General features: G+C 36.8%; 1 protein-coding gene across 4 annotated transcripts in view; it reads left to right on the top strand.

Annotated features, from left to right (window-relative positions):
* The window catches only part of WDR35 (WD repeat domain 35), a 61,925-nt gene that overhangs the window by 30,684 nt on the left and 12,274 nt on the right, over window positions 1-18,967 (top strand). For all 4 annotated transcript variants that reach the window (XM_082744186.1, XM_082744184.1, XM_082744185.1 and 1 more), the window contains 6 exons: window positions 5,758-5,902; window positions 8,760-8,829; window positions 9,869-9,922; window positions 11,926-12,035; window positions 12,512-12,722; window positions 17,839-17,919. In XM_082744186.1, the coding sequence (XP_082600312.1) occupies window positions 5,758-5,902; window positions 8,760-8,829; window positions 9,869-9,922; window positions 11,926-12,035; window positions 12,512-12,722; window positions 17,839-17,919 (671 nt within the window). The remainder of the gene's footprint in view (window positions 1-5,757; window positions 5,903-8,759; window positions 8,830-9,868; window positions 9,923-11,925; window positions 12,036-12,511; window positions 12,723-17,838; window positions 17,920-18,967) is intronic.

Below are 18,967 nucleotides of genomic sequence, written 5' to 3'. Positions count from 1 at the left end.
GTCTTGTTTCTTAAATTCTTCATATCAGTGAGATCGTATGATAATTGTCTTTCTCTGATTGACTTATTTCCCTTAGGATAATACCCTCTAGTTCCATCCATGTCATTGCAAATGGCAAATTTTTTTGATGGCTGCATAATATTCCATTGTATATATACTACATTTTCTTTACCCATTCATCTGTGGTTGGACATCTAGGCTCTATAGTTTGGCTATTGTGGACATTGCTGCTATAAACGTTCGGGTGCATGTGCCCCTTTGGATCACTACATTTGTATCTTTAGGGTAAACAGCCAGTAGTGTGATTGCTGGGTCATAGGGTAGCTCTATTTTCACCTTTTTGAGGGACCTCCATGCTGTTTTCCAGTGTGGCTGCACCAGCTTGCATTCCCACCAACAGTGTAGGAGGGTTCCCCTTTCTCCGCATCCTTGCCAGCATCTGTCCTTTCCTGACTTGTCAATTTTAGCCATTCTGACTGGTGTGAGGTGGTATCTCATTGTAGTTTTTATTTGTATTTCCCTGATGCCCAGTGATGTTGAGCACTTCTTCATTTGGAAGTCTTCTTAGAGAGAGTCTTCATTTGGATGTCATCTTAGAGAAATGTCTGTTCATGTCTTCGGCCCATTTTTTTTTTTTTAAAGATAACTGTGTTTTTTTGTTTGTTTTGTTTTTGTTTTTAAAGATTTTATTTATTTATTTGACAGACAAATCACAAGTAGGCAGAGAGGCAGGCATAGAGAGAAGAGGAAGCAGGCTCCCCATGGAGCCGAGAGCCTGATGCGGGGCTCGATCCCAGGACCCTGGGATTTGAGCCGAGGGCAGAGGTTTTAATCCACTGAGCCACCCTTTGGCCCAGGCGCCCCTTTGGCCCATTTCTTGATTGAATTCTTTGTTCTTTGGATGTTGAGTTTGATAAGTTCTTTATAGATTTTGGATATTAGCTCTTTATCTGAAATGTGATTTGCAAATATCTTTTCCCATTCTGTCAGTTGTCTTTTGGTTTTGTTGACTGTTTGCTTTGCTGTGCAAAAGCTTTTTATCTTGATGACGTCCCAATAGTTCATTTTTGTCCTTGCTTCCCTTGCCATTTTGTCCTTCATTTTGTCTTTGCTTCCCTTGCCTTTGATGATGTTTCTAGGAAGAAGTTCCTGTGGCTGAGGTCGGAAAGATTGCTGCCTGTGTTCTCCTCAAGGATTTTGATGGATTCCTGTCTCACATTGAGGTCTTTCACCCATTTTGAGTCTATTTTTGTGTGTGGTGTAAGGAAATGGTCCAGTTTTATTCTTCTGCATGTGGCTGTCCAATTTTCCCAACACCATTTGTTGAAGAGACTATCTTTTCTCCATTCGACTTTTCTTTCCTGCTTTGTTGAAGAAACTTAGTTGACCATAGATTTGAGAGTCCATTTATGGGCTCTCTGTTCTGTTCCATTGATCTATGTCTCTTGTTTTTGTGCCAGTACCATATTGTTTTGATGATTACAGCTTTGTAGAGCTTGAGGTCTGGAATTGTGATGCCGCCAGCTTTGGTTTTCTTTTTCAACATACCTTTGGCTATTCAGGGTCTTTTCTGGTTTCATATAAATTTTAGGATTATTTGTCCCATTTCTTTGAAAAAAGTTGATGGTATTTTGATAGGGATTGCATTAAATGTGTAGATTGCTCTAGGTAGCATAGATATTTTCACAATATTTTTTGTTCCAATCCATGAGCATGGAATGTTTTTCCATTTCTTTGTGTTTTCCTCAATTTCTTTCATGAATGCTCTATAGTTTTCTGAGTACAGATTCTTTGCCTCTTTGGTTAGATTTATTCCTAGGTATCTTATGGTTTTGGGTGCAACTGTAAATGGGATCGACTCCTTAATTTCTCTTTCTTCTGTCTTGTTGTTGGTGTATAGAAGTATAACTGATTTCTGTGCATTGATTTTATATGCTGACACTTTACTGAATTCCTGTATGAGTTCTAGTAGTTTTAGAGTGCAGTCTTTTGGGTTTTCCACAGAAAGTATCATATCATTTGCAAAGAGTGAGTTCTTTGCCTTCTTGACTTCTTTGCCTTGCTGATTTAGATGCCTTTTATTTCTTTTTGTTGTCTGATTGCTGAGGCTACTATTTCTAGTACTATGTTGAATAGCAGTGGTGATAGTGGACATCCCTGCCATGTTCCTGACCTTAGGGGAAGAGCTCTCAGTTTTTCCCCATTGAAAATGATATTCACTCTGGGTTTTTCATAGATTGCCTTTATGATACTGAGATATGTACCCTCTGTCCCTACACTGTGATCAAGAAAGTTTTGATCAAGAAAGGATGCTGTACTTTGTCAATTGCTTTTTCAGCATCTGTTGAGAGTATCATATGGTTCTTGTTCTTTCTTTTGTTAATGTATTATATCACACTGATTTGTGGATGTTGAACCAGCCTTGCAACCCAGGAATACATCCCACTTGGTCATAGTGAATAATCCTTTCAGTGTACTCTTCGATCCTATTGGCTAGTATTTTGGTGAGAGTTTTTGCATCCATGTTCATCAGGGGTATTGATCTGTAATTCTCCTTTTTGATGGGGTCTTTTTCTGGTTTCAGCCTCATAATATGAGTTTGGAAGTTTTCCTTCCATTTCTATTTTTTGTAACAGTTTCAGGAGAATAGGTATTAATTCTTCTTTCAATGTTTGGTAGAATTTATCTGGGAAACCATCTGGGCCTGGGCTCTTGTTTGTTGGGAGATTTTTGATTACTGCTTCAAATTCCTTATTGGTTATGGGTCTGTCAGATTTTCTATTTCTTCCTGGTTCAGTTTTGGTAGTTTATAGTCTCTAGGAATGCATCCATTTCTTCCAGATGTCTAATTTGCTAGCGTATAGTTGCTCATAATATGTTCTTATAATTGTTTGTATTTCTTGGGTGTTGGTTGTGATTTCTCCTCTTTCAGTCATGATTTTATTAATTTGGGTCCTTTCTCTTTCCTTTTTGGTAAGTCTGGCCAGGGGTTTATCAATATTTTTTTTCTTAATATTTTATTTATTTATTTGACAGAGATCACAAGTAGGCAGAGAGGCAGGCAGAGAGAGAGAGAGAGAGAGAGAGGAGAGGAAGCAGGCTCCCTGCTGAGCAGAGAGCCTGATGTGGGGCTCCATCCCAGGACCCTGGGACCATGAACTGAGCCAAAGGCAGAGGCTTTAACCCACTGAGCCACCCAGGCACCGTTACTAATTCTTTCACAGAACCAGCTCCTGGTTTCGTTGACCTGTTCTTTTGTTCTTCTGGTTTCTATTTCATTGATTTCTGCTTTTATCTTTATTATTTCTCTTCTTCTGCTGGGTTTAGGCTTTATTTGCTGTTTTTTCTCCAGCTTTTTTTTTTTTTTAAAGATTTTTTTAATTTATTTGTCAGAGAGAGAGAGAGCGTGAACACAGTCAGACAGAATGGCAGGCAGAGGCAGAGGGGGAAGCAGACTCCCTGCCGAGCAAGGAGCCCGATGTGGGACTCGATCCCAGGACGCTGGGATCATGACCTGAGCCGAAGGCAGCTGCTCAACCAACTGAGCCACCCAGTTGTCCCTTCTCCAGCTCTTTTAGGTAGGGTTAGGTTGCATATTTGAGACCTTTCTTGTTTCTTGAGAAAGGCTTGTATTCCTATATACTTTTCTCTTAGGAGCGGCTTTGATGCATCCCAAAGATTTTGAACAGTTGTGTTTTCATTTTCATTTGTTCCCATGAATTTTTAAAATTCTTCTTTAATTTCCTGATTGACCCATTCATTCTTGGTAAGATGCTCTTTAGCCTCCATGTATTTGAGTTCTTTCCAACTTTCCTCTTGTGGTTGAGTTCTAGTTTCAAAACTTTGTGGTCTGAAGATATGCAGGAATGATCCCAGTCTTTTGGTACTGGTTGAAACCTGATTTGTGACCCAGGATGTGATCTATTCTAGAGATTGTTCCATGTGCATTAGAGAGGAATGTGTATTCTGTTGCTTTGGGGTGGAATGTTCTGAATATATCTGTGATATCCATCTAGTCCAGTTTGTCATTTGAAACCTTTATTTCCTTGTTGATCTTTTGCTGAGATGGTCTGTACACTTCATGGGGGGGTGTTAAAGTCCCCTACTATTATTGTATTATTGTCAATGTGTTTCTTTGATTTTGTTATTAATTGGCTTATATAATTGGTTGCTCCCATGTTAGGGGCATAGACATTTAAAACCGTTAGATCTTCTTGTTGTACAGACCCTTTAAGTATGATATATTACCCTTCCTCATCTCTTATTATAGTCTTTGGCTTACAATCTAATTTATCTGATACAGGGATTGCCACCCCATCTTTCTTTGGATGTCCATTAGCGTGGTAAATTGTTTTCCACCCCCTCACCTTAAATCTGGAAGTGTCTTTGGGTCTAAAATGAGTCTCTTGCAAACAGCATATTGATGGGTCTTGTTTTTTTAATCCATTCTGATACCCTTTGTCTTTTGATTGGGCATTTAGCCCATTTACACTCAGGCTAACTACTGAACGGTAAGAATTTATTGTCATTATATTACTTATAAGGTGACGGTTACTGTGTATTGTCTCTGTTCCTTTTTGGTCTATGTTACTTTTAGGCTCTCTCTTTGCTTAGAGGACCCCTTTAAATATTTCCTATAGAGATGGTTTGGTGTTTGCGAATTCTTTCAGTATTTGTTTGTCCTGGAAGCTTTTTATCTCTCCTTCTATTTTCAATGACAGCCTAGCTGAGTATAGTATTCTTGGCTGCATATTTTTCTCATTTAGTGCTCTATGTCATCCCAGTTCTTTCTGGTCTGCCAGTTCTCTGTGGACAGATCTGCTGTCAGTCTAATATTTCTACTGTTTTAGGTTACAGACTTCTTGTCTCCAGCTGCTTTCAAGATTTTCTCTTTGTCTTTGAGACTTGTTAGGTTCACAATTAGATGATGGGGTGTTGACCTATTTTTATTGTTTTTGAGGGGGGTTCTCTGTGCCTCCGGGATTTTGATGCCTTTTTCCTTCCCCAAATTAAGGGGAATTTGGTCCAATATACCTTCTGTTCCCCCACCCCTTTTCTGGGATCCCAATTACTCTTCTTTTTTTTTTTAACATAAAATTTATTATTAGCCCCAGGGGTACAGGTCTGTGAATTGCCAGGTTTACACTTCACAGCATTCACCATAGCACATACTTTCCCCAATGTCCATAAAGGGATCCCAGTTATTCTAATACTGTTTCATCTTACAGTATCACTTATCTCTTGAATTCTCCCCTTGTGATCCAATAGTTGTTTATCTCTGTTTTTCTCAGGTTCTTTATTCTCCATCATTTGGTCTTCTAGATCCCTAGTTCTCTCCTCTGCCTCATTTGTCCTAGCAGTAAGAGCCTCCATTTTTTATTGTACCTCATTACTAGCTTTTTTGATTTCAACTTGGTGAAGTCCAGTTTATCTCCTTTTTGATTCATTGCTTGTGCTTTTAGTGTCATGTCTAAGGAACTCTTGTCTTATCCACCATCACAAAGATTATTCCTAATTTTTTTGTCTCCTCGGACTTCTGTAGTTTTAGCTCTTACATTTCGATCTTTGATCCATTTTGATGTAATGTTTTTGTATAGTTCCACAAGCCTTTGATTCTTTTTTGATTTCAGAGACTGTGTGTGAGGTATATTGTCTGACATGTGGGGTTGAACGCAGTGCTCACTCAATTTCTTTGTAGCACAAACATTCTGTGTGTCTATGTAACTAACTTAATTGTCTTAATGCTCTTTTTAATAGTACCATTATTTGTTGCAATGACCAAAACCCATGTGATAGCAGCTTCGAAAGAAGCATTTTATACCTGGCAGTATCGTGTGGCAAAGAAGCTCACAGCATTGGAAATTAATCAGATCACACGGTCTCGAAAAGAAGGGAGAGAAAGGTATATCTTTTGATGCATGGTTTTTAGTAGCTCAACCATATCAAATTTAAATCAGACATAGTTAATTATAAATTGTCATGCTTGAGAACTGTAAATTGTTTTGGTTACTAAAAATAATATTTTTCCATTAATTTCAAAACCTTTCAAATTATTTGTTTAAATATCAAAATAAATGAGAGGTAGCGTGGTGTAATAAAAGACAGCACTTGGAGATGAAGAGTGGAAATCTGTGTTTTTATAAGGAAATAGCTATTCTCACTCATTTACTCTTACCATATTAGGATAAACCATAAATATGATTATTCAGTTGAAAATCTAACCAAATCTTCATTCTTATGGGTTAGTTGTATGGGTCTTTCCAGAAGGGTGGGGATGATTCTAGTATCAATCTCCATAAGAAAGGCAGGTTCTTAGGGAGGAAGTCTTCAGGTGGGGCGAAGTAGTCTCTTGGCTTCTTTGTCTTGCCCTTGATTCGAGGGGGGCTGGGGTTAAGTGATAGAAGAGGGGGCTCTACCACATGGAGAAGTTAGGAGCTAGGATGGGGGGAATTCCCTTTAGTAAGTTTCAAGGTGCAGATCCATTTACTGTGTTTTGTCAGTTATATTGTCTCTGTTGGTGATACTTTTTTTGGCCTTTTGTTATTACCGTAAGCCTTTAAATAAAGCATTTTGTTGACTGTTCTAAGCTAATAATTCTTAATCAGGGTATAGGCCTGTGATGGTGGGAGTGGGCAGTAGGGGTCATGTCAGATCATCTTCCCTCACACATGCTTGAGATCTTAATGCCATCTTCCCTTCCCTTTAAGACTCACTCTTGTACTAAGATCAGAGAAATGTCCCTAGTAAATATTTTAGATACATGAATTCATGTGGAAGCAAAACAAACAAACTAAAAAACCCCCAAACAAAACAAAATAAAAAAAAAAAAGTTGAGGGGCACCTGGGTGGCTCAGTTGGTTATGTGTCTGACTCTTGATTATGGCTTAGGTCATGATCTTAGGGTTGGGAGATTGAGGCCCCGTGTCTGGCTCTGTGTTGGGCATGGAGCCAGTTAAATTCTCTCTCTGTCTCCCACCCCCCCACCTTCCCAACTTCTCCCTCTCTAAACAAAACATAACAAAACTCCCAGAATAGTTGAAAAATACTATATCTTGCTTTCTCAGTAGTTCTGAAAGTCTAACTAGAAAGAATCTTTGGCCTCTTTCCAGGAGAGCATGTGACAGTGCTAGCAATAATAAGTAAAAGAGCCACAGTCTGCTGGGAGGTCTTAGGATAAAGTTGGAACTGAGAAGTCTAGCCTCTTCATAGAGTAAGTAGAGTAAGTTCCTCTGAGAGCCAGCGAAAGATATTCTGGTTTTAAGATGGCAGCATCTCCCTTTCTTTCTATCTGAGACACACTTACAAGTTCTAGTGATTGGGCAGGTTCTCTCTGGGCCTCAATTTTCTCATCTGTGAAATATGGTGGATGATGGTAGTAAGAAAAGAATACTTTATGCTAGACACTACAGTAAGCCTAGTCAGTACTCTTATTAATCCTGTTTCAGAGAGGAAACTAAGACACAGGAGCTTAAATTATTTGCCAAAGGTCACCAGCTGATAAGTAGAAATGGGACATAGATCTGGTTGATCTGGTTGATCTGGCTTGATCTGGCTCTGAAACACTCAGATTGGCCTTTCTTGTAGTACTCTACTTGTTTTAAGAGATGGAAGGTGGTCACATGATCTCCTGGGAGACCTCCTATTCTGACCTTTGACTTTTATTTTGTGATAACTAAGTAGAAGTAGTAGCTGCATATACTTAATAGCAATGTATTACAATGCAGAATCCTGGCACCTCTAAATTTATTTTCTTTTTTAAAATATGTTTTCTTTCTGCATTTAATACATTTCTATTTAACATTTGATCTCATTATACTGACAAAAGTATAATCATGATTTCAATTTAACAGTGATAAAATTTCATGATATTTTAAAGAGAGAAAATGGCTTAATTTTGTTGTGCCTATATTCCATCTATGATTTCTTGATCAGGCTCTGTTCATATGTGCTTTACAAACATCATTTTATTTATGCCTCTTAAAAAACCCTGCAAAGGTTGCCCTTATTCTCCACATGGAGAAATTGAGGCTTAGAGGCTTGTCCAGGGCCTCATAGCTACTCTGTGATGTATCTTCCCTATTCACCATCATTCATTTTAATATTTTCCCAGCAAACATAGAGCACCTGACAGTGTGTCACACTGTGCTAGGCACATAGTCTTTGCCTCCTCAGCTGGTGGGGGAGACAAGTAAAGTGGAGATGCTGTGGTGTGAATAGTATTATATTGAAGGTATTGAAGGTATCAGATGGGGAAAGTCCAAAAGTAGTTCATCCTCACAACACAGGAACATAAGAATGATTCTTTATTTCAGAACAAAAATTCCATTAATTAGAGCTTCCCAAATACTTTTAAACTTTACCTTTATTAAGCACATTGACAGAAGGGAAATTATAGAGAAATGACAGAGAAACTTAGTGTATTGAAGTTATTTCTGAGTGATGTTCATTTGCAGAGTAAGGTAAAATAATCTGTTGGGGCTTAATAAAGTGCATTGGAAATATGTGATTCAATGTCCAAATAAGTTTTTGGCATAACTTTCAGGAACATATCATTTGTATAACTAGTAAACACCTGGCAGGTAGTTTTTACCTTTATGGGATCTAGCTGTGTCAAGAACTCTTTAAAATAATCAGGACATTTATGTTACGTAGTAGTATTCATTGGTGTCATCCAGTCCTTTAATTGTTCTAGAGATTGTGAAATGGCATAACCTGTACTTAGACCATCTTTGAAATGATCACCTTTTTTTTTCCCCCAGAATTTATCATGTTGATGATACTCCTTCTGGATCAGTGGATGGGGTGCTTGATTATAGTAAAGCAATTCAGGTAGGTGATTGCAGCAAATGTCAGTATCTGTAAGTTTTGAAATACTGTAATTTTATTTTGACATCTGACAAATAATTATTTTTTTACTGAATAGCATGTTATTCTAGTAATTCTTTAAAAAATGTCTATTCTGAAAAGCTTTTATCTCAGCCTCTTTTTTTCCCCTCGATTTTTAAAACCATTTTTGAAATAATAATAGGCTCTCGGGAGGTTGCACAGATACAGCACGTAGAACCTTTTTACCCCGCTTCTCTCAGGGGTAACATCTTCTATAACTGTGGGATAATATCAAAGACAGGAAATTGCTATTGGTAATGACACTCTTCACTGGACTGCCACCCGATTCCTTGTTTCAGTTTCACTAGTTTTGACATGTACATGTATGCGTGTAGTTTTATGTATTCTCACCATCGGGCACGGACTTGCCTCATGCTAGTTCTCCATTTTTGCACTTGCTCCCCACCCTGTCCCTGCCCCGCGACAGCCATGAATCGGTTTCTGTCTCTGGTTTTGTCACTCTGAGAATTTTTCAAATGAAGAGAATCATATAACGTGTAACCTTTTGAAATTGACTTTTTCGCACTAAGCATATAAGCCCTTGGGATCCATCCAGGCTGTTGAAGTACTGTGCCACTACTTCCCCTTCCTCATTCTGGCACGAGCTGTCTGTCCTTCCACCATCTGTACTTTTATGTCTGAGCTCAGGGTTTTGCCTCCCTGTGCTTTTCTGTGTATGTGAGATGTTCCTTCCTGTCACGCTCGTAATTCCCGAGCACATCTCTACTTGTGTCATACTGTACTGTAATAAGGTGTCGGGCTCGCTGTCTTCCCCAGGAGGCTTTTGAGGAATCCCTGAAGGGAAAGATTTTATCTGAGTGTCTCCAGTGCTTAGTTCAGTGTCTAGCACATAGTAGGTGCTCATTAAGTAAATCTTAAGTCAATAAATATATTGGAGAATTTTTCTAGGTGAATTGCCTACTACCTCATGTCAGATTAGTCATTCAATAAATATTTGTTACAGAATAACGATTTATTTTAGGGTACCCGGGATCCGATTTGTGCCATAACTGCATCTGATAAGACACTGATTGTGGTAAGTTTGAAGCAAACTGATTTTATGAATAATAATTGTTTAAATTATAAATATAGATTCCAGTAATATGTTTCGGATTTGAATATCATCTTGTGGGCACCTGGCTTACTAAGTCCAACATGAGAAGTAAGAAAGTTTTAAAGATTGCTTCACAAATTGTTAAGCATTTGCAAAAATAGCTGTCTTTAAAATTGGCCCGCTGGGGAGAGTTTGACACTGGGTTGAAGGAGCCACACAAGGGTTGGCGGGTGCGGGATGGATTGGACCGTGGTAGCAGGTCTTCGAAAGCTCCCTCTTCTCTGTGGCCTTCTGTTTTGTGTTAGAAAAGGGATTTGGCTCAGCTACTTTCATAAAACGTAAAATGAAGAGGTAGTGTGTTTGCTAACCAGTAAAGCGAAGAAGTCTAGGGCAAAGTTTTCAAATAAAATCACTGTTACAGTGTCTTTTCTTGAGCTCTAACATTTGAAAATATTAATTTTAGAACTAAATGTTTTCTTTACTTTAGTAATGCTGGTGGAGCCCTTGAATTTGAATTATGTAATCAGAGCCTTAATAGTGTGTATTTAGTTACATTCTTTAGCCATTAGATAATTTTGTGGGGGACAAAGTCCTAAGAAGGTAGTATTTGTTTTTCCTCATCAGGGTTTTTATAGCAGTTTGTCTTACAGAGCCTTTTCTTTTCTTTTTGGATTTTTTTGTTGTATGGCAAATTTTGTTGTTATTGTTGTGTTAGCTGTGTTTCTGACATTTGCAGAAATAAATAACACGCAACTCAAACTAATCACAAAAACTGACATAATTCCTAAATGACAGAGTCTACCTAAAGAAACGTACTCAGATAGTTTAATACCAGCCAGAAGTTTAATGGAGAAAATATCTTCTGCACTTTAAACTTCTTTTTGCCATTGAAATGGAGAAGGTTTTAGAATGATTACTTTTTCAAACCTTTGAAACAGGACCCCTGTTTTCAAAAACAAAATTTCATTCTCCAATATGGTAAACCTTCTGAAACCCATACTGCTCTTCTGTACATTAAAAAATATCCCCCTCCCCCTTCCAGGCTTTCTGGTTGGCCCCTCTTGAGAATCATGCTGCAAGAACAATGCCACTCTGATTAAAATGGGGAGCGGGAAAGATTGGCCGAGTGGGGCCCTCTGCTTTGTCCTGTTGTCATGGCCAGAGGCACAGAAGGGTTTGAAAACCACAGTTCTCTCTTGATTGTTACACCAACTGTTGATCTGTTAAGGCTTGCACAGAGTTGCTTAGTAATTTATACTGTTTTATTTATTTTAGATTTTATTTATTTATTTGCAATAGAGAAAGAGCATGAACCAGGGGATGGTGGAGAGGGAGAAGCAAACTTCCCACTGGGAACCCAACACGGGGCTCGATCCCAGGATCCTGGAATCATGACCTGAACCGAAGGCAGACATTAAACCAATTGAGCCTCCCAGGCGGCCTTATATTTTATTTTTAGACCCATTTAAATTAATACTCATTGTATCATTGCATTCTGACCATCTCCCTTTGCCACTAACTAGTATCAGATAAGTGGCTATAGATGAAAAATACAGACAATTTCAATAACAGCTGTTTCATATAGTGATCTTATATGATTTTATATGAAATTTAATTCAATAAGTGCTTTGTATTTTAGCTTTTCATGTACCCTGCATATTAACCTAGACAACAAATGTAAACAACCCTTGTTATTTCTTCCTTGTGATATAAGTATTTATGTATTATGGAACAGCTAGATTTCTGACTTCTTTTTTGAATGCTACATGAAAAAAAGATCACCTTCAGCCACTTTGAAAGGGTTTTGATTAAATTAGAAGATACATATGTAATCAGTAATGTGATTTAACTTCAGAATTGGGAATTAGTTATGACAGCATCACTTTGGTTTTGGAAACAAATGTATGAACATATAGAGAGACCTGTATTTGTAATTTAATTTCATTATGTAAATATGCTTTAATAATCAAAAATAATTTCCATAGGGTCGTGAATCTGGCACCATTCAGAGATATAGTCTTCCCAATGTTGGTTTAATTCAAAAATATTCCCTTAATTGTCGAGCCTACCAGTTATCCTTGAACTGCAACTCTAGGTAAGTCTGAAAATTCTCCTCATGTAGTTGTCGGGTTTAGAAGTTATCAACTAGGATTGTTGGATTTATATAAAAATACAAAGATGTGTGTTTGTTTTAAACTTGTCTTACAGTTCATGTGATTTTACTATACTATATTTATATTTCAATAGTTATATTATACTTTGTTTAGATCTTTTTCTTTAATTGGGCAAAATATAGAAATCCTGACGTAATACTTTAAATTGTTTGCATGTCAGTTGCTTTAATTCCCTTGGATATTTTTTCCTCACAAGGAAGCAAAATGAAGAGTAGTCCAAGTCTTCTATCAAATTTGTAAGAATTTGTTCAAAGCCAGTTATTTCTTTAAGCCATTTCTGCCTTCTTCCCAGATTCAGATGAACTGATTTTGCAGAACAGTTATGGGTCATTATATTTGTGATTTCTGATCATCATTTTACAATTTTGTTTCCCTTCTCCAATGCCATTACTTGTAGTCGTCTGGCTATCATAGACATCTCAGGCATTCTCACTTTCTTCGACTTGGATGCTCGGGTAACAGACAGCACGGGACAGCAAGTCATTGGCGAGTTGTTAAAATTGGAGCGGAAAGATGTCTGGGAAATGAAGTGGGCCAAAGACAATCCGGATTTGTTTGCAATGATGGAGAAGACAAGAATGTATGTTTTCAGAAACTTGGATCCTGAGGTAAACACAAGAAAGGAGCGTTAGCAGTACATAAATAATAAACCAGATACCGAAACCGATTTCCCTTTTGTTTCCTTAAGAGGTTTGTTGGTGTTGGTTGCATGAATTTCTGAAAATATATAGAAACATCTCTGTGGAGTTGTAACGTGTTTGGTCTTAAGTGGGAATAATATTGAATCTTTAAATAGTCTCTGCTTTCTCTGAAAGGCACTTCCTAAGCATTTATCTGTTCTTTTTGAAAGATGGAGCCATGGGTCTCTAATATATAGTCTTTATTTTTTCTTTGTCAGAGTTCAGGAAGAAAAGAAAATCAGTAGTAACATTTACCAAAATTGCTTAAAACAACCTAACCAAGGAAATGTGGTTTTGAAATGTCTTTGTGCTTTTCTTCTCTTTTGCCTCTCTGTCCGCCTGCACTTGTGCTGCCTTGGTCGTATTTATATTCATAACTGCTCTCTCAACCATGAATCCTGGCCTTTTTCACCCTGATAATTTTATGAATATGCAAGTGTGCAGTGATTAAACTGCCCTGTCTGGAGTATCAGGAAGCCCCTTGCTCACTAATTTTTAAGTTATTTTTGGATTTTCTACTTGCAGCTCACATCGGCTCATTTTTAAGCTTGGAATTTTCCTGTCACTTGGTCTGTTCTGCATCGCTGTTCGCATTCGTGTTTAGGAAATTCAGAATAATTTGCGTGGTAGCCTAATCAAAGCATCATTGAAATAAACCGTTTATGTAATTTTTGAATAATTAATGGATTTTCAGTTTAGAATTTTCTCTATGCTTTCTATACCCAACGGAAGTAAATAATAAGAGATAAGTTGATAAATGCTGTATGTCATTAATTGATGTGTGGATTTACAGTTAGATTTTTGGAAAGAAATTGCATGCTTGGGCCCCTGAGGTGCCAAAGATCTTCTAGGGTAATTTATTTAGTGGTAACCTATTTGTCCCTTTAATATCCTAAATTATTTTCACATTTCCCCATTTTGGCTCTACTCACGATCTTTGGGTTGTGAAATGACCTGATATAAATCACTCCCAAAGGCTTTGTTAAAGCTTTTAGGAGCCTTAAGGATCTTTGTAATTTTTAGTCACTGAGTATGGTTTAAAGGAAAGGCATTCGGGGCTGCTGCATTTAACCTGTAAGCAGGGGCTTCTGTCAAGGGTCCAAGGGAAATTTGATGCTTGCTACAAAACAAGTGTGAAAATTTGACATGTAACCACAGGATTACCCTGAGGAAGGGAGAGGAATCCGTTTTGAATGTGGGGGTCCTTTTTCTGTTGTGGGCCCCGTGTGTACTAAGTCAGGAATCATATGCCCGGACAAGTAGAGTGTTAGGCCTGGCTTTCACAATGTGTGTGTAGCACACATGCTGAGTCTAGCACCAGGGGAAAAGATATCTTGGCCTCGTGCAAAGTGATTCTTAGTTTTAACTGATCGGCTTTTTTTTTTTTCTTTTTCTTTTTGAGTTTGTTTTCTGGCTTGGCGAGTAGTTCAGTTTCTGTTGGATTTAGAGCTAGATGCATTTCTTTCAACCTTACCACTGACTGGATTTCTTTATAAATCCTGCTGTTCTTTCATTCATGAGGACACTGGCTGGCTGTGATGCCTGCTTGGTTAGTTACTGTGCTGTTCATTCCGGTAGCTGCTTATTGACTGATCACGTAAGGACACACTTTTCAAAACCGAATTTACTGGGGCTGCTTTAGGGCATCATATTCTTTTGTTCTTCAGGAGGTAGGCTATCATTTGACAGATAATAGTTAATGTGTTTTTATCCCTTTGAGTGTTATTATGAATTCTAGATTCATACTTTTAAGTTGTAGAGTTTTCTTTTATATGCCAAAAAAAAGGTGCCATTTGTATGTGAAGTTGTAATTCACTGATAAAGCACATTTTCTTTGAGAATTTGGAAATGAGTATTTGATGTTGATATTCCCTGCTCGATCATTTTTATCTCCAGTGATCCTCTCAAGGTACTAATTCAGCTTTTTAGTCTTTTTCTTGAATCTTCCCTCTCACTGATGCTATTTCATATTCATATTCCTTTCATTTCTCATATTTTTGTCATTCACCCTCTCATTTTTACACACTTCTTTACCAAGCAAGGGGTTTCCAAACTTTTGTATGTATACCTTCATATGTGCATAATTATTTATTTGGAAATTATATACATGATCTACTATTTAATACAAGTAAATTATGAATCACATCCCTGAAATAGAAATTTTAAAAGACTGAGAAAAAAAATAACAGGAAGTAAACTTTATTTTAAAATGTCATGGTGTTAGGGTTCATGCTACCTTTAGGTAGTTTCTCAAGCATAATGTACACTTTAATAGAGTGTGGAATTATTAACTTAGTGTAGGTCTCATGTTTTATAGTCTTGTTGATAATTTTCACTTTTTAACCAACTTTTTATCAGACCTGATTAGACTGTCATTGTTTTCACTTTGTAATGTGGCTAACCCTGGAATTTGGGCGAGGGGCGAGGGAGGTGACTGTTCTGCCTTGTCTTGTTTGCTTGTCCTTGCATTATGGGTAGCCTGCAAATCCCCAGATTCTTTGTGGGAGGATTTTTAAACCACATGTCCAATTTATGAGGGTTAGTTAAAAATGAGAAACTATAATCCCTAAATCCACTTAGCTAGGTATATACAAACTTCAGTATGTCACAATGTGCTAGGATTGAGGGAATCAGCACTTGTAGGGTACCTGTTATATTTTACATGTTATGAGACCTTCTGACTTATGTACTGAATAAGAGGACATAATATAGTATAGATTAGTGAAGCTTTAAATACTTTCTTGTTAAAAATAAATTTCTTGCACACTGCCTAGGGGTATGTCCTGCTTTTGTCAGCCACTGGTGTAAAACTTCATATTTAGTTGAAATGTGGGTGGATATCTAGTGAATTTTGGAAAACAAAGAGAATTAGTTGAGATCAAGCAGAAGTTGACTTTTAAAAAAGATTTTATGTATTTATTTATTTGAGAGAGACGGAGCACAAGTAGGCAGAGCAGCAAGTGGAGGGAGAGGGAGAAGCAGGCTTTCTGCTGAAAGGGGAGCCCAACATGAGCCTGAGATCATGACCTGAACCAAAGGCAGCTGCTTAACTGACTGAGCCGTCCAGGCACCCCAGAAGACTTTTTTAAAATCTGAATTACACAAATATTTGCAGATTTGCTTACATGCCAATAGATTATTTTGGAAACTCTTAATTTTTTTATTTCTCCTCCTTCCTGTATTTTCTTCCTTTCTCTTTATTTTTGGTATAACATTTTATCCACACATCATCTTTTATGATTTTATTTTTTGGCTACCTTGCTTTGTTTTTTCATATAGCCAAATATAAAACAATTTTGTAGGTATATTTGGATACATATGTAGTATCAAAATAATCCAGGTATGCAAAAGGCTTTTATAATTTACAAGAAATATGTTATTATATTCTTTTTTTAAAAAGATTTTATTTATTTATTTATTTGAGAGAGAGAGAATGACAGTGAGAGAGCATGAGAGGGGGAAAGTCAGAGGGAGAAGCAGACTGCCTGCCGAGCAGGGAGCCCAATGCAGGACTTGATTCCAGGACTCTGGGATCATGATCTGAGCTGAAGGTAGTCGCTTGACTAATTGAGCCACTCAGGTGCCCATATTCTTTCTTTTTGAATTAAATTTTGTTCTGATTCTCTCTGTGTGTTCATTGCTCATAAATTATTTGCCTTTACATAGTACAATTTTTTTCAGAAATGTTTTTTGTAAAAATTTCTCATGTAATCAACAATTTTTACTTTTCTTTCTTTCTTCTTTTTTTCTTTTTTTTTTTTTTTTTTTTTTTTTTGAGAGAGAGAGTGAGCACAAGCAGGGAAAAGGGTTAGAGGGAGAGGGAAAAGCAGTTGTTCATTGAGCAGGGAGCCTGATATGGGGCTCAACCCCAGGACCCGGAGATCATGACGAAAGCGTATGCCTAACTGACTGAATCACCCTGGCGCCCTAACAATTTTTTACTTTTTAAAAGAAAATAATCACTTTAAGACTCAAGAAACACATATAGTATGTATGCAAGAGCCTTATTTTTAAACTTTGACATACTAAAACTAAATTTGATTCCATTTTTACCTGTAATTTCCATTTTTTTAGTATCTTCCTATCATAATTTTTGTAGTTTCTACATATAAAGAACTAAGTTTTAGAGTTATAAATTCAATATGTTATTTTCTTTGGATTTTGCTTACTTTCTGTTTCATGATATAGATATATACATACAATTTTTTAAAAATTGCATTCTGGTATTACTTCCATTACTAGATATTATCTTATCCTTTCTTGGAGGTAGTAAGTATATTGAGAGTTTATTTCTTTTTGTTTACCTAATATTTATACCTACTTTTTCTATAGAGATTTAGGGTAGCTACTTTACATTGTAATATGCATTTACTACACTTTTTTTCTATAAGCCTGTATAACAGTAGAATAAGAGACTTGTGTAACAGACTTGTGTATTTACATATTGGCAAATTAAGTCTTCTTATATAGAAAATCTATCAGGAATGCTCTCTGACTAATGTTACAGAGGATGGACTTTTCCGTATAGTACAAGATTTCTTTGATATATGTGCTTACATACAAATATAGTGTTTGTTAGTTTTATTAAGAATTAAATTTAATGTTGCATTGCATGAATAATAATTATCTCATGGTATCGGGCACTTCTGGATTGAGAAAAATTGGACTGATATTAGCTGCTATTAGGGAATTAATATTGATTACATAAGGTATAATAATAGTAAAGTGGCCATGTAAAGAGCATCTTTTTTTTTTTTTAAACATCTTTATCTTTTAGAGATATGTACTGAAATATTTAGGGGTGAAAATATCATGATGTCTATAAATTTACTTGATTTACTTTAAAATACTTCAGCCAAAAAATTGACTGAAGCATATTTAGCAGATTGTTAATAATTATTTAGATGATGGGCATATGGGTGTTAATGACATTCTTTCTACTTTTCTGTTGGTTTGAAAACATTGGTAATAAAATATAAAATCATATATTAAACAAAGGAAAATTTTGTACAATTTAACATAACATTTGTTTTTATCTTTAAAGGAGCCCATTCAGACTTCTGGATATATTTGTAACTTTGAGGATTTAGAAATTAAATCTGTTCTTTTGGATGAGATAATGAAGGTAATTATTAAAAAGCAACAGTGTTTCTGTTGCTAGCTTGGCTGGGATTTCCTTTTTCACCAGACAGTGTAGTGTCCCTGTCAGGAATGTGGATTGACCCTCCTCTGTCAAGTTGCTCCACTTTTAGACAGGTTCCTTCACCTTTCTGAGCTTCATTTTCCTTTCTTGATTACAAGCCTCATTTTTTTTTTTTTGCCTCTATAAAATGTGAAAATAGTAATACCTATCTTCCAGGATTGTTATTGTATAAGGTAATGTGTAAAAAGCACTCACCACAGTGCTAGGATCATGAGCTCAAAAAATGGTAGCTAGTTGTTGTTGTCATTGTTTCTATATTATTATCAGAGGAACTGAAGAAATATTGAAATATTTGACAATTCAGTGTTTTATAGTTCTAGGATACTTCCATAGCTTTGTGTTTGCAGGGCCACTATCCTGTTTTTTTAGGCTTTATAAAATAATCCATTTCTGATTCCATATACCCTTTTGAACCTCTACTTTGGCCTTCACTGACCATCTTTTGAGAATTTCTTTAAGACTGTATTGAAAAGAGTTTTACCTTCATTTTGTGCAAAACATTTCCTTTGCATTATGCAAAAGGCATTTACTACCATGCTTCGTAGATATTACATAGACCTCACTTTTAGCTGAAGAAGGCTCTTAGTGGGTAAAACGATTTGCCAAAAGTTCATCTGTTCATTGACTCAGGAAATGCTTACTGGCAGTCCACATGATGCAGTTCCTGGCCTCAAGTAGAGGGACTGGGAGATAGACAAGAAACTCAACAACCAGACAAGGCATGGGGGTGCTGTAGTCTCTTTGGCAGTTGTATCCCTTTGGAGGTCTGCAGCGAGAGAGCCCTGGGTCAGTTCTGAGTCAGAGTGATGTGAGTAGCACAGTCGGGTGTTGTCCTAAATGTTATCTCTTATCTCTTCTAATCCTCACAACTCCAAGGAAGTAAGTTTGATTATTATCTTCATTTGTTTGATGAAGAATGTGAGGCTTGGAGAGATAGACTAATTTGCCAGTGACACCCAATTAGCAGTAG

Source organism: Mustela nivalis, assembly GCF_964662115.1.
Source record: "Mustela nivalis genome assembly, chromosome: 8".
Classification (NCBI taxonomy): domain Eukaryota; kingdom Metazoa; phylum Chordata; class Mammalia; order Carnivora; family Mustelidae; genus Mustela; species Mustela nivalis.
This window is presented reverse-complemented; position numbering and strand designations above follow the sequence as displayed.